At 33.4% G+C, this 22217-nt stretch overlaps 3 protein-coding genes across 4 annotated transcripts; 1 reads left to right on the top strand and 2 right to left on the bottom strand.

Moving 5' to 3' along the window:
- Positions 1-1191: 1191 nt before the first annotated feature.
- On the bottom strand, positions 1192-6805 carry LOC137811757 (uncharacterized). Its single transcript, XM_068613592.1, has 12 exons — positions 6649-6805; positions 6041-6253; positions 5909-5969; positions 5692-5762; positions 4383-4447; positions 4234-4278; positions 4055-4135; positions 3888-3955; positions 2855-2903; positions 2588-2748; positions 2304-2361; positions 1192-1542 (listed from the first exon to the last, which is right to left on the bottom strand). Exons 2-12 carry the CDS (start codon positions 6153-6155, stop codon positions 1522-1524), a joined length of 795 nt encoding a protein of 264 aa, XP_068469693.1. The 5' UTR covers positions 6156-6253; positions 6649-6805; the 3' UTR covers positions 1192-1521.
- A 1580-nt stretch (positions 6806-8385) lies between these two features.
- Positions 8386-13270, top strand: LOC137811756 (probable protein phosphatase 2C 39). Of its 2 annotated transcripts, none has more exons than XM_068613591.1 (8): positions 8386-8493; positions 8664-8729; positions 8994-9038; positions 9873-10040; positions 10521-10769; positions 10852-11125; positions 12160-12314; positions 12988-13270. In XM_068613591.1, exons 1-8 carry the CDS (start codon positions 8401-8403, stop codon positions 13120-13122), a joined length of 1185 nt encoding a protein of 394 aa, XP_068469692.1. In that variant the 5' UTR covers positions 8386-8400; the 3' UTR covers positions 13123-13270. The 2 variants fall into 2 exon arrangements, with proteins under 2 accessions (XP_068469692.1, XP_068469691.1); XM_068613590.1 differs by having other exon boundaries at positions 9870-10040.
- Positions 13158-22154, bottom strand: LOC137811754 (histidinol dehydrogenase, chloroplastic-like). The gene is made up of 14 exons (XM_068613589.1): positions 21904-22154; positions 21774-21826; positions 21603-21675; positions 21412-21513; positions 20144-20245; positions 19948-20019; positions 19815-19877; positions 19630-19671; positions 16552-16611; positions 16340-16450; positions 14644-14814; positions 14167-14257; positions 13612-13903; positions 13158-13485 (listed from the first exon to the last, which is right to left on the bottom strand). The coding sequence occupies exons 1-13, from the start codon at positions 21994-21996 to the stop codon at positions 13626-13628; spliced, it is 1311 nt and encodes a 436-aa protein (XP_068469690.1). The 5' UTR covers positions 21997-22154; the 3' UTR covers positions 13158-13485; positions 13612-13625.
- Positions 22155-22217: the final 63 nt, after the last annotated feature.

The following is a 22217-nucleotide window of genomic DNA, read 5'->3' as shown; positions in this document are numbered from 1 at the left end:
TGAATGATATAATGATTGTGATTAAAATTATATTTTTTTAATTAATAAAAATATAAACTTATAAATTTGTTCTTATATAAGATTTGTTAAAAAATTTAATTTATTAAATTATTTATAATTAAAATATTATTTAATAAATCTTAAATAAATAAAAATATAAATTAATATTCTATTTAAAAAATCTTAAATAAATATTTTTTTTAATTATTTAAAATTCTAAATAAATATAAATCCTACATTATTTAATCTCATGTTTGAATAAAAATAAGAAATAAATAAAATTTTAAATTATTAAAAAATTCTAAATAAATAAAAATATTAAATTATTCAATATCCTACTTAAAAAAGCCATCAATAAATAAAATAAAATTCCTATACAGTCATCATCTGAACTAAATATAAATCATAAATTAGTTAATATCGCATTTAAACAAAAATCTGAAATATATAAAATTTTTAAAACATTCAAAATCCTAAATTAATATAATTTTTAAATTATTAAATGATCTATTTAAAATAAAATCTAAAATAAAGAAATTCTTAAAACTATTCAAAATACTAAATAATACCATTATTTAATAAAATTACTTTTTTATAATTTTTTATCATATTATTTTAAAAATTTGTTATCATTACTATTACTATTTATAATATTTTTATTTATTTTATAAATATACTTAATTTGACATTTTGTTATGTATTCCATAAGTTTCTTCAACTTTCTCTGATTTTTTTTGCATTATATAAGATGTCTTTTTCTTTGATTTTCTTTGCATTATATGAGATGCCGTTTTTCTTTGATTTTTCTTTGCATTAAAGAGATATGAAAAATCACTGGTACAATAGATTGTTCCACTGAAATAGGAATGCTTATGGCAGAAACCAAATGCAATCTTCTGAATCATGTGTTTTCAATAGACTCTGCAATATCTTGTGGATGGACTCAGCCTTCTAATACAGAGATGCCGTTCAGAAGTACCAAGATACTGGTATAAGTTTGCAGTGGCACTTTATGTATATGAAATAACCAAAAATAGGTTCAACTCCACGTCAAATCAAGTGTCTAAGGCATAAAACATGTCATCTTAAATCTCCGAACTAACAAAAAAAAACATTTTTTGATTAAAACCTAATTAGGAGTGTAAGACATGTGTATAAAGGGGTCTTAGGGATGTGTCCAAATCAGAAACGTTTGAGAAAATAAAAAGAGAGAGATCAATGTTTTACAGAGCTTGAAAAGGTCTCCCTTGGGTGCTCACATTTATATACAACAAATCTATGATACAATGACATGAAAGGAAAGAGTGAAAGAGAAGTAACCCTAGATACAGATTGGTACTACCCAAAACGGCTTCTGAACAAAACTTACTCAGCCTATCTATTCTAAACCTGTCATTTGAATACAGATTGGTACTACTCAAAACAGCTATTGAATAAAGCTTACTTAGCCTACCCAAAACAGCTAAAGTATACAATTTGTATGTATCAGCTTCAAACAAATAAATTAAATCTCAGGCCCTCTCAACAATTTTGTGAACACACCTGCAAGTTGATCATTGGATTTGACAAACTCGGTATCAATTTCCTTAAATAACAACTTTTCTTGAATGAAATGACAGTAATCTTAATGTGTTTGGTCCTCTCATGAAACACAAGAGATTAGAGACAATGTAAAAAGCTGCTTGATTATCACAATACATCCTCATTTTCTGAATCTCACAAAAATTTAATTCTTAGAGGAAATATTTTACCCACACAAGCTCACAATACATCTTCAATTTAAGCCCAAGCATGTGCAATTGCTCTCAGATGTTATATTAAACAAGATTAGAAGTAGGATGATGGTCAAATATAATTTCAGGACAAATATATGTAGTAGCTTGTGGTTAATTCAAGATTGATAGAAAGAAAAACTAAAAGTCACGAAGGATTCAAGGATATTGCTAATACATTGGCAGTAAAGAATATTCTGCTACTCTATCTAACAAAATTGAAAACATAGTAAACAAAATCTGACAAAGTTATAGACCAGACCATTGTTAATGAACATATGTACTATGCTTGAGAAATTCTAAAATGTCATGGGATAACGTGAAGAAAATTAGCAGTGATTTCATTCAATCATGTCATTGGAAAGTGAAAGGCTGCTTGAGCCGCAGGGTACACTCCACACAATGTACCAAGCTTGAACCCAGATGAAAATATGAAAGTGATAGATACAGAGCAGGGCCAGAATTGCAACAAATGAAAGCTGATGTCACAAGCAACACCACAACTCCTTCAGCAGTCCAACATTACCTTACCTTTCTAAGAGTGTTCATATAAGTATAACTGGACAAGGCCACAAAAAGCTTGCGGAACCTGCAGAAATGAATTTAGATGTGCTGTTGTGCAATGCCTCTTTGAGATAATTTCAGTTGAAGTTTCTAAATATCTATCACATAGTTGTCCTGTGTGGTGCATTGTAATATTGACACGAGGGAAAAGATTAAAGAAGAAAATCCAAACTAAAAACATTTGCAAATTTCAAGCAACAGTATTTAATATATGTAGCTTTTATAATAAAAGTATGGTAAAGCATGCATACCACACCCATTGACTTGAGTGTTGAGCCATTGCTTTAAAGCTCCTACGAGAATTTTCATTTACTAAGCAATGCATTGTTCCATTTGAGTGCAGCATGGCCAAAAATATGGACAACCAAATATCAACAGGACCACTATATTTGCGCAAAATATTGGTGCTAACCTATAAGCAATAAAGACATCCCAGGAAAATAAGGCAATTTGGGAGAGTTATAAAAAAAATTGGTCAAATAAGACGAAAAAATAAAACTAAGAAAACAAACACATACAAGCTCCCAAACTTCAATATCTCTTTGTAAAGTATCATGTAGTAGCTTGCTGTCACAAAATGGAAACATTTTCAATGTTAGACAACAGCACAAGTGGGAGAGAAAATAACGCAATTAGTTTGCTTAGATAAAATCATGGAAGATGTCCTCATCCACTTAACTCCCATACATAACCTTTAGTTTTCTTGGATACTGTACAAAATATCACATTCACGAAGACAAGTTAAGATAAATTCTGACAAACAGTAAAGCCAAAACAGCAAAAGCGTTCACCCACGTGATTAGACTATAGGAACAATGACACCATTGGGCTCAATTAAAAACCAAATTCTCATGTACACAGTCTGTTGTAAGTGACCCATGTTTGAGATATTGACAAATTTGCAGGAATTGTCGAAGCCCGACACAATCCTCCAACTTTATCTGGACTCGGGACCATAGACATAATGATAAACAAAAAAATTACTAGCACAATTTAAATAATCTCTATAAATAAGAAGTATGGATGATCAAATATCAACATATATTAATAAGTTTAATAATCTAAAAACCACTGCATAGCAACTAGCAGGAACTTATAAACAAAATTTTAGCATTTAAAAAAAAATAGTGACAGGTATTAGAGAAGTTGTTCAGGTTTATAGAATATGGAGTTCTTATGGAAACAAACTAATCTGCTCCTAACAGTATCAAGCACAAAATAACACCACAACTGAAAATGGGTATTGTTAGAACAGTAAAGGGTGGGGGCAATGAACTTAGAGTACACAGTGTGAGCCGTCATGACTCATTTATTGTTATTTCAATTTTAAAATTATATTGTTTTAAATAAATCTCAAAATGTACAAATGTTAGTGCAACTTGGTTCAACTTATTTTGAATAAATAATCACTTTTTCTGTCAGGTTTTTGAGAGAGCATTTAAAAAACCCACTATTTCCCTTGAAATAAAAGGCCATCCAATCATGCTACTATATCGCCATATTTTCCAGTTATAGTTATTCGATATTGATCAATACTAATGCTCAACTTACCATACTCCATAATGCACATCACGATGATTACAATGGCCGGAGACACCATAGAAGTCAAAGGTAATAATCTGGGGAAAGGGATAAGTAGAAGAATCATTAAGAGAGATAATTTGCACAAGAAGTACTAGTCTGTCAAAAGATGCTTAAGGCAGGCAGAACAGTCTTACCATATCAATTGAACAATTGGTTATTTCTTCCTCAATAATCTTTGCCAATAAGCTACGGTTCCAAACTTTACCAAAACCGTCCTAAGTATGACAACACGTTAAACAACAATATAAGGAACTAACAATAAGCTTCAGAAGCAATAGTAAATATTATATCCATAAACCTATTGGATCAAAACCTGCAGATCAGGATGGTCGACAATCTTCACTTGCTGCATTGGAACCTGGGTACAATTTCCAAGGTCGTACAATATTTAATTTGTAAGTATAGAAAAGTTATGATTTTAAATTTGAAACCACAACTATTTTATATAATTATGTAAATCACCTTGAGGGTTACACAAGCCTGAAAAAGCTCTCGTTTTCTGATATTTCCTTTGCCTTCTGCACCACCTACAGAAAAATAAGAAAAATGAAAAACTATCCAATGGATTGAAAAATAAACTTTAAAGCTTTCTTTGAGGCTAGACTTGAAGCTTTAATTTTTTGTCGTTGAAATTCTCATATCTAACCGTCTAATATAGATAGATTTCTTGTCCTAAATCTGTAAAATGCAAAAGTAAATCTTCTATTAATTAGAGACCGTTAAGGACAGAGATATGTATACAGTAACAATGGAAAATGGACAATTGCTTGTATGGCACTAAAGGTAATCCTCAAATTTTCAAGAAAAAGGAAACACAGGATGAACACGAAAATAGAAACAAAATAATAATGGGGTCCCATGCACCAGGGAACTCCCCAAAGCCAATCCTCATAATTTCCTTCAAATATCAATACCAGCCTCCTCATAAAGAACTCCCAGCAAACTTTCAGGTCCTCCTCCTTACTAGCTTCGCAATCATTCCCTCTTACTGTCCCATTCAGAGAATCTTCCTTCATCTCCTTTGTTCGATTAAGTGCTTATTTATCACTAGTCAAAAAACTAACTAATAGTCATATGTACAACTCATACTACTTAAGAGTGTCCCAATCCAAATGCCACAATTCAATTGTAACTTGACTTACCTGACCTCTATCACACCACAATTGATACAATCTGCTACATCCTTCCCCCCAATCCACAAGCGATCCCTCTACTCAGTTAGGTCCATTCTTTCCCTGCCCATACTTCTTTCTTTCTTTTATATATATAGGATAAGGATGTGTTGAAGCCCTTTGAATAGAATTATAAAAAAGAAAATTTGTATCAAATGTAAAAAGTGAAAACTGATAACAAGAAATAATCTGTGTTGGGCGGCTTAAGCTAAAGCAAGATTGATACTGCTACAGGAATTCATTAGTTTGATTATAAGATTTAAGTCTATTATCATCTGATATGAGAAATAAATATTGAACTTTTTTACATATGATCTGAGAAATAATATTGAAGTGGCAATATCATTCATTAATAAAGTAATGCTCTATATACTGAAAATAGCTAAAGAAAACAAATTCTTTATCAAGACAGTAAACTTTCTCAATTTAGAAAGATGTCACCTTAAGAAAATTCAACTACAGAATGGGGAGAAGGAAAACTATAAATGAAATTAAAAAAAATGATTCTAAAGTGACAGAAAGATCCAAATAAACACACATATATATACCAAAACTGCCATAATTTACGAGACAAAAACAGATTATGGAAAGCTATTTACCAGTAGATAAGCATAGTATTTGAATGTTATGTCCCTTTGAAGTCAGAAAATTTATAGTTGGAGTAAAGAACCTGCAGAAATGAAATAAAATTTCAAGATGGTGCTAAATCATAATACAGGAAATATATAGCTCAAACTTCCAAAGCCATAGAAATATATGTTTCAAGAGTCGAAGGAACTAGCATTAGAAATATGAGAATGGGGGTTTAGAACTTAAATGGATTCATCGTCCGGATGAGCAGTAACCAGCAAGACGTTTCTCTTCCGAAATGATCTGCCTGAAAGAAAAGATGAGAGATTTAGAGGAAGAAAAGAAAAATTGAGGAGAAATGGAAAAAAGATGCATTACCGTTGTGCGTGAAATGTTTGGCGAAAGGGATCCGAGGGAGAATGAGAACTTTGCAAAGAGAAATGATCCATAGAAATAGAAAGAAGAGAGAAGCAGTGATGAGAATGAAGGCCATCTTCAAATCAATAATATCATCCACTTTTACGGTTGGATCAACTCAGTGGAGTGTTTCATAACATCCTACTAATCAACCATTTTATACCTGTACCACAGCTGCACAAAATAATACTACGAAATTTATCCAGGTACATTCTCATTTTATTTATATTGTATAAATCTGAAAAAAAAAACACAGCTCACACAAAAGTAAACTTTTTTCATAGGGCATTTTCTTTCATTGTTTCTCAAGTAATCATGTTCAAAAATATTCTACTTCAGGCAAAACAAATTATAAATTACTATTGAAATGGCACAGACCTATCAAAGACAAAGAACTCAACAATATTATAATTAAAAAATACTTCATTGAAATTTAAGATTATTCAAAAGAAAACGAAAACAAAAACTTGAATTGGTGGCAATTATAATCAAGGAAGGCACGCGCATTGAGTAAATAAGGAAAGAACAAGAAACGCAATTGAAAAGGGGAAAGAGAAGGGAGAGAGTACCAATTGGTCGGAGACCTAAAGTTGCAGAAGTGAAGCAGCACGTTTTGTTCAGCGCGAAGCGGAAGAGAAGAGAAAACCTTCTATTGTTTTTTCTTCAACGCTGTTAATGGGAAAACCTTTTCATTACACTGGGATTTGTTTCAAAAACATTTTAACCTTTCGTTTTATCCTAATAATAACAAGAAACAATAATATATTTTACCCAAATATTCTTCATAAAAGGTCACCAATAATATTGTCTTTATAATAATTTTTTTTCCTTTAACAAACGATAATTATTTATAATATGTTCTTTCATGAAATATGACTAATGATAGTTTTAATAAACAGTAAAAACTTTAAGGAGAATTAGAATGATAATAAAATGCCGATAAAAAAAAAAGAATGATAATAAAATTTATTTGTGACTATACACAAATTTCGTAAATTTACGATAGATAAAAATTATTTAAGCCAAATATATAAATACAGAAATCTTACATTCTCGTGTTATTACAAGTTTTCAAAACAAAAACAACTCTTGGATTATTTATTTTACATATTAAAAGTATTTTGTTTCGGGATGTGAACATGAAAATGTTACAGTCTTATGTTTTTTAAATGCTTTCAAAAATTATTATCAGCTATCTTATTGTGCATTTCTAAATTAACGAAAAGTGCTATAATATCTTTAACTTGTAAGTTTTAAAATCTCAGTCTTTTAATGTTAGGTAGAATTATGTTTCTTAAAAAAAAAACTACTCATAAATAATATGTCTAAAATCAACTTTTAATTTTTGGCTTGAAAAAGTTGTACATTTAAAATCATTTGATTATGTCCCTGGTCTATTTCTAAATTAACTACTAAAATTCTCCAATTAAATAAATAAAGGTTATATTAAAAGTCATATTCTAATTATTTATAATTCTATAGATGTAATAAGATGTAGATGGATGTGTTCTTTGAGTTTAATCTCTAAATAGAAAATGGTTAAATAAAAAATGTAAATTTTAATTAAAGAAAAACAATTTTACTTTTATGATGATTATTTTTTTTAAAGTACAATAATTTTAAAAGAATACACCTTTATTCTATTTAGGTGTTGACATGTTTACTTAACGAACAATCCATTATTTTAAAGATATCAATAAATGGTAACAATGAAAATAAAAATAAAATTTAATGAAAGATCAAAATAAATAAATAAATGCATTAGTGAGAAAGAAAAAACCAAATATGAAAATTTATCCAAACTAAAAGCAAAATAAAATCATGTATCGCTGTTGACAGATTAAAAGAATATTTTTTTAAAAGGTGAACGTGAAACTGTTAGATTCTTATGTGTTTTTTACATGCTTTCAAAAATTATTATCTGCTGTATTATCATGTGTTTTCTATATTATAAGAGGTTAATATATAGTGAAGAAAAACATTGTTATAAGGTTGTAAAACACATTTTGAGTTATAATATCTATCTGAAGGAAAGTTCTGATATTCAGAAGGATATAATTTCTGGAAACGTAAAATGATAACGTTGCTGACTGATAAATGTATTGGCGATAGAGTAGTGAATGTGGTTTTTTGTGGAGAAGTAGGAGGTAGCATGAAATGGATTAGTTTATTGTGAAGTATGCAAAAGCAAAGACAATTAGCGGTGAATGACACCACCCCATGCATTCTTTAACCACGTGTCCTTCCTTTCCCACCAAGGACACTTACCTGCACATGCTGTTTCATAAACATATACATACCAGTATCATCTATTCTTTACCATGCTTCTCTTCTTTCTCAGTCTCAACAATTCCTCAACTTCTCAATCTGAACTCAGCCAAGACAAAGTCATGCACCAAACAAATATGATCAAGGTACGTATGGAAGCTCATTTCATGCAAGAGGTGACTTAATATGTATGTAATACCCCACCTATGTTCGTAATTATCATTGTACTGGTAAAGGAGAACGTATGCATGTGTATATACTAACATCACAGGTACTTATCATGGCTTGATATGTATTTTTGTTTTGTCTTGAGCAGAAGAAATCTAACTTGCATAAAAGAAAGTCACCCTCCATTAGTGATGGACATCCTTCAGCATTCAAGGTATGGCAAGCAACTTTTATGGATAGATGAGTTTGAAGCAAAAAAAGTATTAAAGTTTAAATACTTAGTCTTTATAGTCATAATACATTTTTTAGTTATCAATTATACGTATTATTTTTAATCATTTTCAGTGTCTACATATATCATTTCAACCCCCTTCTCCTTATAGTTCTTTACTGCAAGGACTCTCAGGATTTTAAAACTCACCTGAATTTTAGGACACAGTTAGCACGATGTTCTGATATAATTCCTTTTATATTGAAGAGGATATCAAGAAGAGGAAGTTCCGTGGACTCTTTTGAAAGAAAGGTTTTCCTCTTTCATTCTTGTTCTATTCATTGTCATATATATATATATATATATATATATATATATATATATATATATATATATATATATATATATATATATATATATGCAACCAGTATACCAAATAATGTCTATTCCATCCTTCCATAACTATTAGTACTTTCTTTTATTTATCTTCAACTATGGATTTTCTTCAAACTTAATACATCATATCCACAAATATTCAACACAATTAATACATCAAACTAATATGTACTCAATTTCAATTCAAGTATAACTCAAATACATTTAATGTGACTTAAATGCATCTCATTAACAAATATTAAGTATGTTATAGACACACTTGCGCCATCTTAATAAATATTAAATTTCAATCACAGCTCATTTATGCTAATTGTGACATAATGAAAGCATGATGTTGGAGTAGTTATGCGTGTACAGTGGAGGAGGATAGTGCTAATGTTGCATGGTATGTAACTACAACAATGGAGTCGCAGGGGCTCTTTCACTTCTTCGTATGATTGGAGTCAGAATATGGCATTCATGTTACTTTGTTCAACTTACAGTCAAAGAAATAAATTGTCTTGTCCCATCATCAGATATATTCTTTCAAAAGCTTCTACTGCATTTTCAGAACATCATCCCATATTTTGTCACCTGTATCTATCTTCTAGCTGTCAATTACTTATTTGGTTGGTTTCAACTAAGTTTCTCTTTAAGATAAATTATTAGGACTATCCTCACAACCTAAGTATTGAGATTGATTAATTTAGTTGGTGGTGCACCTTCTTCATTATGTTTGCCAGCAAATTTTTATTTTGCATTTAACAGCAGCCAGAGGGTAACATTACTAGAGAAGAAGACTATAATGAAGATGAAGATAACAATGTTATTGGTAAATACATGATCGAAGAAAAAGCAGGAGGAGTAGATGATGCAGTGGATGACTATCAAGACAAAGCAGAGTACTTACCAGGAAATAAAGGTCCAACTGCTACAGAGGTATCCTGTCTCTATCCGATGAAATCCTGTTATGATATTTATTCGTTCAACTTCGCTTACGTACATTTTTCTGGCAATCTCTCTTAAGAACATGAATGTTAGCCTATGGTGATTTATTCCAGCTTCTTGTTACATAAGCAAGCTGTTGAAGTTTTGTGCTTACGTAATCGTTTCAAGATATTTATGTTTTGTGCTTATATAATCGTTTAAAGCTCTTGTGGGGATTTTACAATTGCTTTCAAGTACAATCATTAAAATAGGTTAGGTATCTACTTGATTGTTATCAGTCAACGGATTATGAGAAATAGCTTTTTCCATCTTCAGACTTCTGGTTATTTTAGCTTCTCGTTCTCTACAAACTTCATTCCCATGCATGCTCTCACCAAAATCAAATGATCATTAGTAAAAGACATGGATTTTTTTCATCACAATCTAACAAAGGAAAGCTTGAAGCTAACAAAGTAATTTTGTTAAACACAGGAGCAACCTCACAAGAGTCTGGTCACAAAATACGCAAATGAAAAGAATAACCCTTCAACTCGACATTTCATCCATGGATATCACTTAATACAAGGACAGATGAAGCATGGAATGGAAGACTATATTTTTGCTCAACACAGGAATCTCGATGGCTATGACTTAGGATTGTATGCAATATTTGATGGTCACTCCGGTCATGAAGTTGCAAAATACTTGCGAAGCCATCTATTCGAAAATATACTGAGTGAGGTAACCTTTAGTAACTGTTATATTTCAGTCCACACCATTATTATTCTCACTAATATTTGTTTTCTTAATCATGCATCAAAAGCCTGGTTTCTGGGAAAATCCAGTGCAAGCTATTAAGAAAGCATGCAAAGCAACAGATGATGAGATTTTAGAAAACGTAGCTGATTCACGTGGAGGATCAACTGCAGTTGCAGCAATACTAGTCAATGGAGTAAAGCTACTGGTCACCAACGTTGGTGATTCTCGGGCAATATCATGCAAAAATGGTCGAGCAAAGCCACTTACTGTGGATCATGATCCAGAGAAGGAAAAAGATCTTGTTGAGAGCAGAGGGGGTTTTGTGTCTAAGAGACCCGGTAATGATGAAATTAATTTATCAATATTTAATAGACTTAAGACTTCAACTTTCTTGCATATCCAAGAAAATAAGTTAGTTTTCTAATAGCCAAAAACTACTACAGAGCAAAAATTACAATATTAGAAGTTTAATTTTGGAAACTTTCTAGTTTGGAACTTGATAACTGATATTTAAATTTTAAAATTTAATCTGACATATAAATCATTTTTTTATGATAGTGTGCCAACATAAAACATTTTTTCTATCTTGTATATGAAAACAGTATTACCTGTATAACGATGATACCTTCTTCTAAAGGGTAAAATCTATCTCTACCAGAAGCTCGTGTATAATGTTAATTCTTGACGTTTGTGAAATTGAGGCTTCTAGGCCCTTTCTTGCACTGTCAGTGCATAGATGTAAGAGAATAATTATACTACTAATGCTTGATAACCCGCAATTGTATGCCTGAAATGTTTGCCGTATTTCTATACTGCATCTATTCGTATGCACTGCGGTACCTACTACCAAACTACAGTTCATTAATTATCGTACAAGATTGCTCTACTGCAAAATTTTGCAATATCCAATCATGTAATGTCATTACTATAACGAGTAGGATCATGTACACTAAACATGCATGCATGCGTGAGACTCAACATCTTATGTCAACTGCACAACTTGTTCTAATTCAGCAATCTGACATTTGATAGGTTCCATGTAATGTTAATGTAATCTCATTTGAAAATCTTTGTTAACGGTTACCCTGTCCTCCAAATGGGCAAGCCTTCCCTCACCCTCCCTCACCCTGAACTTACTTTCGTGTCTCAAAATTGTGACTGCGACCCTTTTTTTCCTAGTTTTGCTGCTTCACCAACGACTTTATGTTCTTTGGGTTATAATATAGATATCCTATAATTTGTTTCACCCACCTAGTTTTATGGCCTTTCTTTTCATTTAATTTTATTTATATTTCCATTAGTGAACTTATGTTGCTCCTGCCAAGTCCAGTACTGAACATTATCTGAATTTCCAAAAATATGACTTAATCAGGGAATGTTCCAAGAGTGGATGGCCAATTAGCAATGACACGGGCATTTGGAGATGGAAAACTAAAGGAGCACATTACGGCAGAACCAGATATGAGCATTCAGAAGATTGATGAAGACACTGAATTCATTATTTTGGCAAGTGATGGTCTATGGAAGGTACAAGAATATTGCATGCATCTTATAATTACAGATGAGCACTTTGGCTTTACAAATTTTAAACTTCAAAGAAATATACCGTATATGCAAAGCCAAAATATAAAGGATAAGAAATATTGAAAAGAGGAATGATTTCAAATATTGAAAAGAAGAATAATTTCATATTTCCAATCAATTGCTAACTGAGTGTAGAATAACTGAGTGAGCTTACTAAGCAAATGGCCAAAAAAATAGTTTCGGGACAAGGAGAACTTGGAAGTATGGTTAAATGAAATACATACCATGTCTTGCTAAGTTCATTTGCATATTTTTTATGGTCAAAAGTTAACCTATATTACACCGAAACATACAATTTTGTATGTGCTCGTTTATGTCAAACCAAATTCTAGAATTTGCATATTTTTCGACTATGTTCTTAGATCCAGAAACGTGGCCTGAACAGTTGGAAACTACCCCTGGCTTCTTTGGTTCAAATAGTTCGTTTTTCTTCACTTATCACACACGAGAACCATGTCATATGTACTTTTAGATTTTCTTATACGTGAAGAAATTTATTTTCTTTATTCATAGTAAAAATACAAATACATTAAACCATGTAATTACATTCAATAATGAAATGACATGTAAGAACCTTGATCTTTAGAAACATCACTGGCCCCTGTATCTATCGCAGGTGATGACAAATCAAGAGGCTTGTGACTGTATCAAGAATGTGGATGGTGCGCAGAAAGCATCTAAGAAGTTAGTTAAAGAAGCTAAATCTCTAGGAAGCTATGATGATATTTCATGCATAGTTATAATGTTCTAGCTTACGTGCTCCACGATGCTCCGGCGTTTCATGAATTTTTGCCTGTGTCCTGTAAATTATTTTAAATTTCTATAACTGAAGGAAATGTCTTTAAAATTTGTAAGGAACCATAAACGGCTGTTTAACTAGCTACTACATATTGGATGTTTCTTTATTTAGTCAACCTTTCCCTTCACATTATGCTAACCTGCTACAACTTACCAAAACTTTCACCACCATCCTTCACAAAAAACCATGGTCCAACGATTTTTCACTTCTGTTTCTCTGAACTCTAGCTTTCAAATATGGTATCAAAGCTCTCGTGCACAGGTCACTTTCTCCCATACGATCCTTCCAGAAACTCAACGATGACAAACGTCGATTCTATCAAAAACCAATTTTCACCAAAATTTAAAATTTCAATACCCATTATGGTTACATGACTTAAAGATGGCAATTGCTTCGGTACTAATTTTATGTAAGACAAATAATAAATGATAGTAGGCTTACCGTAAATTATCATGTCATGTTGAAACCTGCCTGCCTTCTATGTCCTCAAGTCTTAGGGTAACTGCCAGCTTGTGGGCATCGAGACCTTCAACCTCTGCCATGGTTGCTACATATGGCCCAAGTTTTCTGAGGCCTTCTTCTGTGAGAGATTGCACTGTTATGTATTTCAAGAAAGAATCCAATGAAACACCACCATACATCCTTGCATAACCATAAGTAGGAAGAACATGATTTGTTCCACTTGCATAATCACCAACGCTCTCGGGTGTCCACGGCCCTAAAAATACAGACCCTGCAGAGGCCACAAACGGGCATGTAAATCTAGATCTGGAATCTAAAGGTCAAGGAAAAAACAGCAAAGTGCCTATACATGTTCAAAGTTACATCTATGTTGGCTCGACAGTTTTTATAACAAAAAGGAAGGTGTTTGCAATTGGCACCAAGTTCAATTCTGAGCAATGTATGAGTTGCAGATATAATATGTACGACTAGCAATAAATCTTCATCTCCGAAAACCCCATCACAAGAGCAACTAACGCTATGACAAAGCCATACCTGCATTCTGAATAAAACCTTCCCACTTCTCTGCATCCTTCACATTGACAATTAGATGCTCAGGTGCATATAAGTTTGAGAAATTGATTGACTGCAACATGAAAAAGAAACACCAGGTTCTGAAACATCAGCAAAGGCGTAATAAAGATGTTGATAAATTGAAACCAAACTAACAAGAGGAATTATTAGCATATAAGTGAAATTTGTAAACTCAAGGATAACGAAGTTATGAATTATGACACATCAAGAGATAATGCTACAGCATTGAATAGCACTGTGGTTCCCCTGTTATGAAAACATGATTAAGCATACAAGTTCTGTCAACCACTGCAGCACATATATAAAATACAGACATAGATAAGCCTAACATTTGTGTTAATGCATCTGAACAAATTGTTTTCTCTCTTCCACTTTGCTCTTCACTTTGTTTTCAGTGGGACTGAGAATACATGGATGAACTTGGGCAAAACTACTGACCTCAAGCATATCATGTGCAAAAACAATAAAACTGTGGGTCAGGGCTTTAGCAGCGAACTCTCCTCTTGGTAGACTCTTGCACTGCTTGCTGAGTTCCTGCTCTATAGCATTCAAATCCACGCCTTCACCAGCAATCACAAGCACAACCTGACTATCAGGGCCATGCTCAGCCTGAAATTGCAGACGCATCAGAATTATACAAAAGGGCCAAAAAGTTCTTAGGCCGGTGAATAATTACAAAATATATCTTCTTTAAGAGTGAACGCATGCTACTATGATAATTATATAATGTGCTTGTCTCTGTACCAAACCAAAAAACATGTTTGTCTTCAAATTGTAAGCCATACGGTAGTTAAGGAAGAAAAAAATGAAAATAAACAAAAATTCAGATAATTTTTAATTAAATAAACCCAAGTTATTATGGAGCAATTATCAATGAAAGTAACAAAATATATAAACCCAAAAGATGTAATGCGATTTGGACCCCAAATGCGTAAATGATCGTGGAAAAAGCTAAATTACACTAGCGGTACACTTGTGAAGAGGCACACTAGCGGTACGTATTTTTAACTAAATGTCTTGATACAAAACAATGAGATTGATACAACACCATATGATCTTAAGAGGGAAGAAAGAGCATAAGAAAATTGTCACTTCTAAGAATTTTGATCGTTTTGTCAAATTGAGATTTAATTTCATTACGAAAATTACATGAAAATGAACAAAAGTTCATATCGATCTTTTATTAAATAAACCTAAGTTTATATGGAATATTTATCAATGAATGTAACAAAATATATAAACCAAAAGATGTACGGCGATTTGAACCCAAATGTTTAAATGAATGGAGAAAAAAGCTAAATTACATCTTGTTTCATGTTTCTTATGAAAAGAAGACCCAACATGTTTCCTAATTGATATGACTTATACTACAAGACTTGATGTTTGTTAAGTCCAAGATCGATTTTCTTCGATTTTGATAAGTGTGGATGACCCAATTAAAGGAGTTACATGTTTTAAAGGTTCAAAGGGTCCCCAATAGTGGAAGACTGGAGGACTGGAGGGCTGGAAGAAGGCAACAAGACCGCTGGAGGAGATGTGGTTTTGTTGAGGTCACCAGAGGGCAGCGTGTGAACTACACGCCCATGACTAGGCTATGTAAAGAAGCTGTGCATAACAGCCGGTGTAGTTGATTTTGCCTTCACGACCACCACAGTTGTGTCACTTGAGGAGGCGATCCAGATCTGGTAGTCGCTGGAGAAATTGACATTGGCCTCCAGCTGCTGGAGACTTTGATACCTACTTGAGTGGAAGTGTCGTAGAGGGTGAGCTCTCAGGAGATCAATTTAATATATGTTAAGTCTGAAGAGAAATACAAAATGGCTGACAGAAAACACCTAGGACCCTATATGATTGACAACCACAGCCAAAACAGCTTTTAAAGAATAATCTAGAAGACAACAGAAAGTCTTTTCTCTAACAGACATCATGATTCATACTGAATTGTTTTTTGGAATAATTAACAGCATAATGCTCAGAAAAAAGCTTCTAGAAATTAGAATTAGTTTATAACTGAATAAATTACAATAGAGCATGAGATACCTCGCTAAGAGAGTGAAAAAGAAAGATAATATATTCTCAATGAGTGTAGATAGCCTTTCATATACTATATAGAAACATTTAGAACTCAGTAAACCTGGGAAAGCAAATCGGCAGCTACATGGCGAGGAATCGCGTGCTTGTCAGCAATAACTAAAACTTCTGATGGACCAGCTGGCATGTCAATTGAAACCATGGCTTCACTGTTCTGCAGAAGATTTTGAACAGTAATGCAAAGCAGGAAGAACTATAAGATCTGATGAATAAAGCACAATATATAATAGAGAAGAACAGCACTTCACAGCTCACTTGCAGAATCATTTTTGCAGCTGTGACATATTGGTTTCCAGGGCCAAAAATCTTCTCAACCTACAAAACCATGATCACAAAAATCAAAATAAGAAATCATGAAAAATAATCAGAACTACGAAGTATTTAAATTTGTTGGTAACAAAATAAATGGAGAAATTTCAAATAATGTTCTCGACTCTTTACAAATCACAGCACATTTAATAGATCCTTTAAATCTTGAATATGAGCAAATTCTAACATAATATCACAGTTGGTTATAATGTTTTACTTCAGACTGAAAATATGATAAAAAGAGCTTAAGAGATTGATTATCTCTCGGCTAATCTTTGTTATTTATAGAAGAAAATTACATCAGTAACACCAAAAGGTACAAGAAATTAATGCTAATAAGTAAACAACTCATAAAGCAGTTTTCCAAGACAACTACTTATATTTAATACCTATTCTAACACTCCACCTGAAGCTAGGGCATACAAATTATATGTACCAAGCTTGGAACAAATAAATTCAATATAAGGTCCTCTTACATCTGAAAGTTGATCATATCAAACAGACTTAGTCCAAATTTTCTTAGATAACAACTTTTCCTGAATAAAATGATAGTCAAGTTCTATGTTTTAGTCCTCTCAAGGAATATTGGATTGGAAGCAATGTAGAATGTAGTTTGGTGATCACAATACATCTTTATTTGGTGGATCTCACAGAATTTTAATTCTTGAAGAAATTGTTTCATCCATACAAGTTGACAAGTAAGAGACGTCTTTGTCCTATATGCACATTCAGCACTAGATCGAGCAACCATATTTTGTGTCCGTACGATCGAGCAACCATATTTTGTTTCTTGCTTTTCCAACAAATAATGTTTCCTCCAATAAGAACACAATACCTTGTAGTGGAGCATCTATCCGTACGAGATCCAGCATACAATACCCAGAAATTTGGGTATTCCCCTCTATCTTCGTACAACTACCTTGTCATGGAGCCTTTTTGAGGTATCTTATAGCATTTCAATGATCAATACAAGGATTTTGCATATACTGACTAACAACACCCACTGCAAAAGATAGATCAAGTCTAGTGATAATAAGATAAATAAGTCTTCTATATCTCTCTAGGTTAGAGAAAGGTTCACCTTGATATGCCATTAGTTTTCTATTTGGATCCACCGCGCTATCTACTAGTCTACAACTAGTCATGCCTGTTTCTTCCAAGATATCTAAAGCATATTTCCTTTGAGAAACTACAATGTCTTCCTTTGATTGAGCCACTTCAACGCCTAGAAAGTATTTGAGACTTCTAAGTCTAAAAGTGATTACATAAGTGATCTTTGAGTTGCGAGATTCTAGTAGCATCATTTCTTGTAATAACTATGGCATCAACATACACAATTAAGTAAACACATTTTCCAGAAGAGGTATGACCATAAAAAATTGAATGGTCCACCTCATCGTGTTTCATTCCAAAAAGTTTGAACAATGTGATTGAAATTTTCCAAACCAAGCATGAGGAGATTGCTTGAGACCATAAAGAGACCGATGCAACTTACAAACCAAGTCAGACTCCTCCTCAACAACAAAACCAAGACTTTGCTCCATGTGAACCTCCTCTTCTAGGTCACCATGAAGGAAAGCATTTTTGACATCTAATTGATGGAGAGGTCAATGGCGTATAGGTGCCATGGCAAAGAAGAGACGCACAATAGTCATTTTGGCTACGGGAGAAAACATATCACCATAATCAAGGTCATAGATCTGAGTATATCCTTTGGCCACCAATCTGACTTTAAGGCAAAAAACTTCACCATTTGGCCCAACCTTAATGACATAAACCCAACAACCTTTTGTCCAGATGGAAGAGAAACTAAGTCTCATGTTCCATCACATTCAAGAGCCTACATTTCATCAATCATGGATTGTTGCAATCCAAGATGATCAAGTGCCTTTTTCACACTTTTAGGAATAGGAATGATAATGGAAGATGCAAAGGAGAAAAAAGAACAGGAAGGGGACAACTGATGAAAGCTTAGAAAATTGTAAATAGGATGAGGATTGTGTGTAGAGCGAGTAACTTATGAATGACAATAGGCCAATTGGAATCTTCATTATCAAGATACATAGTATGGAACAATGATGGTGAAGGACTTGATGAAGAGGACCCACCATGTGTCATTGGACCAGTCGTTGAGAGGTGATAAGAGGTGGAGAAGATGGTCCACGCGAATTGGGCTGATGAGAAGGAATTGTATTATTGGGAGACGTTGGAATAGTGTTAGGAGTGGGATATACAAAGGGGATCAACTACAGAGATAGGTTAGACCTATTGAATAGAGTGAACATCTTGTGTAAAGGAAGAGAAGAAAGAAGTTTCTTCAAAAAAGATGACACTTGCTCTAATACCAACTTAAGACTGAAAATATGAGTTTAAGAGATTGATTATCTCTCAGCTGATCTTTTATAGAAGAAAATTACATCAGGAACACCAAAAGGTACAAGAAAATAGCTAATAAGTAAAGAGCTCGTATAGATCTCCATTACAACTACTTACTACCTATATTTAATACCTATTCTAACAGTTTTCAAACAAACCAACTTTCTTTTTCTTTTTGAAACTACTTTAAAATACTACTAAGGTTCCGTTGTTTTTCCTATATCATTTTGTTATTCACAATCCAAAATTTTCTCTCTTTTTTTCATGTTATGTTTTCTTCTGTTTAAAATAAAAAATTGTAAAAAGCTTTCTGGTACAATGATCAATTACGATACCCCTTCCTAACTCAGCCCCTTTTTTATAATACCCACCTGATCAACAACCAACTTAGTGTAGTTAGCTATTACTTATTTCTGTTACAATCATAAATGGCCTTATCCCTTGTGTTCCTCCTTTGCTTACTGTAGACACTCCTAACAGGAGGTCTCAGATCCTTATCAGATATAAAAAAAATAAGTAAATCAAATCCAGATACGATAACATGTAATAGTAAGATAAGAAATGAGCTCAATCTAATAGTTATCGACTATAATTGAACATAAATTTCAAAAAAAACAAATGAGATTAAAATGAGAAAAACAGATCTACCTTGGGACAAGTGTTTGTTCCCCAAGCCATGGCAGATATGGCCTACAGTGTCCAAAAATGTCATATTAATGATTTTTAACCATTAATACCAATACACAAACATAAAATTAAATTAAACATAAGGATATTAATTTCAAACTATAGAAACAGATAGGACAATGGTGAAATTTTATCATGCTTCAAACCTGAGCTCCTCCAGCTTTAAGGATGTGAGTAACCCCTGCCTTCTTTGCACAATACACTACCTCCTGCAGAGAAAAACATTGGTCAGAAAAGATACTAACCTCAAATATGTTTTCATACAATACAGATGAGTACCTTGCATATAGTGCCATCCTGAGCTGGAGGAGTAGCAAGAACGACAGTTTTACATCCAGCAATCTGTGCAGGCTGGTATATAAATAAAACAATCAAAGATTAATAAAATCTGATAGATGATGATTATCAACAATCCCGATGCCACTATAGGATGGAGAACAATACCACAAACTAATTAGACATAAATTCAACTTACAACTGAAAGCATCAGGGCTGTTGAAGGTAGGACAGCAGTTCCCCCTGGAACATAAAGGCCCACAGTACTAATACTTCTTGAAACTCGCCTGCATTGGACTCCCTGACATTTTCAAAAAACTCAAAAGGCTAACACAAGACAAACATGAAGGGAAGATAATTGAATGAAAATAACTTGTTATCAGCATAGAAAAGATAGTAAAAAACAATCAAGAGAAGGGACACATACAATCACAAGGAATAGTAAAAATGCTTTGCAATTTTAGTTTCTCAGTTGTGAAATTTGGCCCCCTTATGTCCAATTGCACAAATTGAGTCCTCCAAATATTGCACTTGTGTCATTTTTAATTTGGTCCCTTTGTCGATTTTGCTGAGATAACATTGAATGATGACGTGCAGCTAATATGCTGTCTAAAACATTTAGTGACATGGCTTAATTTCACTTCTAGTCCTTCATGATTGTGATATAAAAATTGCAATCACGAGAGCATATATATATGTCATGAAATATGTTAACTGTCATGTCATTGACACATCATCGCCCAATACTACATCAACAAAATCTGTTAATATACTTAACGACACACTAACAAAAAAAACTAAAATCGCCTAATTATAATACCCCAAGGATTTAATTTGCACAATTGGAACTAGGTGGACTAACTATGAAGCTCGGACGCTTTAACTGGAAGTTGTTTTCCTGCTTCCAACGCGCCATTGACACAGAAACACTACAGATGCGTGCACAACAGAGTGTCGAACACCATAGGCGGGCATGGCCCAATCCTTGGATGTGTTGGAAGTGATGCGACCCATCCTCGAAAATGTGGTGATGGTGAGTCAGTGTCAGCACGTTTCAGTTGTGGACCTAACCTGAGATGGAGACTGTGTGCAGCGGCAGGAAGCAGGTGTTGACGGTGCCCAAGAACAAAAACCGAGGAAACCGATTCTATTTCCAACCGTGGAATATATTAGAGCCGTGTTCTATATGTTGTAATTTAGTTGTATCTGTGTCCGTGCTTCTTATAGACTAGACCAGTAGAGTCCAATTACAATACTTGAAAGACCAAAATTATAATTAAGTCTATAAAATTTACCCCAATTAGGTGTAATAAAGAAAGTAAAAGGTATTATATTTTATGAGATCTCGAATTATCTACTTGCAAGATAATCCTACCAGAACCTACTCAAAAAGAAGTTTCAGAAAAGAAAGCACGCCAATGTCGACTCATGAAACGCGAATACGTTAAGAATAAGATGTTATCATACTTTGATGTTCTCAACATTTGTTTCAGGAGTTCTCTGAGCAGCATGAAAGGCATATATATTGCTGTAGGCGATATCGAAAGCTTCCTTAACATGCACATCAAGCTTCAATGCAATGCAGAAAGTTAAAATTGAATAACATGAATACTTGAAAGAAATAATGGAACGGTGATACGAATAAGCAATAAAAATACCAGTGGATCTGGAAGGTCGGAGACAAGTTGAACAATGTTATCCAATTGAACTTTGTCGAATCTCAAAGTGTATCTGCAGAAATACGGAAAGAATTGTGAGGTTGATAATGATCGTAACGACAGTGAGAAAGAGGAATGAAAAGAGTAAAGAAGAATGAAGCACGAACTCACTCTCTGACAGCATCATCGCCTCTTTGTCGAACATGGTCAAGAATGGGGTTGACCTGCAAAGAGAAGTGTGAGAAACTGAAAACGACGGTGAGAAAGAGGGAACACGTGAAGGGACGGAGAGGGGGCAGACCACAGAGAATACTGAAGAGAAATCGATACGGGGGCGAGCAATTAGGCTGCGAAGCTCAGCACCGCCCAGTTCTGACAATCTATATGACTTCATAATAACCCACTCAACCACAACCAAAACCAAACCCTGCTCTTCTCTTTACTCGCTCTTGCCTCACTAGTTCAGTTTCAAACTCTTCCCTTATCGTGCGCGTGCATTCCACGCGTGATTAAAGAGACATTTTCGAACATAAACTAACACTATCACGCGCTACTTTTTGCATTTACTTTCTCATATAAAATTGTTTCAGTAAGTAATTACTTTAGCCCTAAGCA

Source organism: Phaseolus vulgaris, chromosome 2 (assembly GCF_000499845.2).
Source record: "Phaseolus vulgaris cultivar G19833 chromosome 2, P. vulgaris v2.0, whole genome shotgun sequence".
NCBI classification, from domain to species: Eukaryota; Viridiplantae; Streptophyta; class Magnoliopsida; order Fabales; family Fabaceae; genus Phaseolus; species Phaseolus vulgaris.
This window is presented reverse-complemented; position numbering and strand designations above follow the sequence as displayed.

Bases quoted from the DNA above. Each gene is read 5' to 3' on its own strand.
- LOC137811757 (XM_068613592.1), bottom strand. From the start codon at position 6,155: ATGGCCTTCATTCTCATCACTGCTTCTCTCTTCTTTCTATTTCTATGG. The intron at 4,279-4,382 runs GTGATTTACATA...AATTGTACCCAG, and splicing joins AGGCTTGTGTAACCCTCAAG to GTTCCAATGCAGCAAGTGAA. The intron at 2,904-3,887 runs GTAAGTTGAGCA...ATTTTGTGACAG, and splicing joins GATGTGCATTATGGAGTATG to CAAGCTACTACATGATACTT.
- LOC137811756 (XM_068613590.1), top strand. From the start codon at position 8,401: ATGCTTCTCTTCTTTCTCAGTCTCAACAATTCCTCAACTTCTCAATCT. The intron at 8,494-8,663 runs GTACGTATGGAA...TGTCTTGAGCAG, and splicing joins ACCAAACAAATATGATCAAG to AAGAAATCTAACTTGCATAA. The intron at 9,039-9,869 runs GTTTTCCTCTTT...TGCATTTAACAG, and splicing joins TGGACTCTTTTGAAAGAAAG to CAGCCAGAGGGTAACATTAC.
- LOC137811754 (XM_068613589.1), bottom strand. From the start codon at position 21,996: ATGAAGTCATATAGATTGTCAGAACTGGGCGGTGCTGAGCTTCGCAGC. The intron at 19,672-19,814 runs GTTTGAAGCATG...TGGACACTGTAG, and splicing joins TTAAAGCTGGAGGAGCTCAG to GCCATATCTGCCATGGCTTG. The intron at 14,258-14,643 runs GTCAGTAGTTTT...TTCATGTTGCAG, and splicing joins TTGCACATGATATGCTTGAG to TCAATCAATTTCTCAAACTT.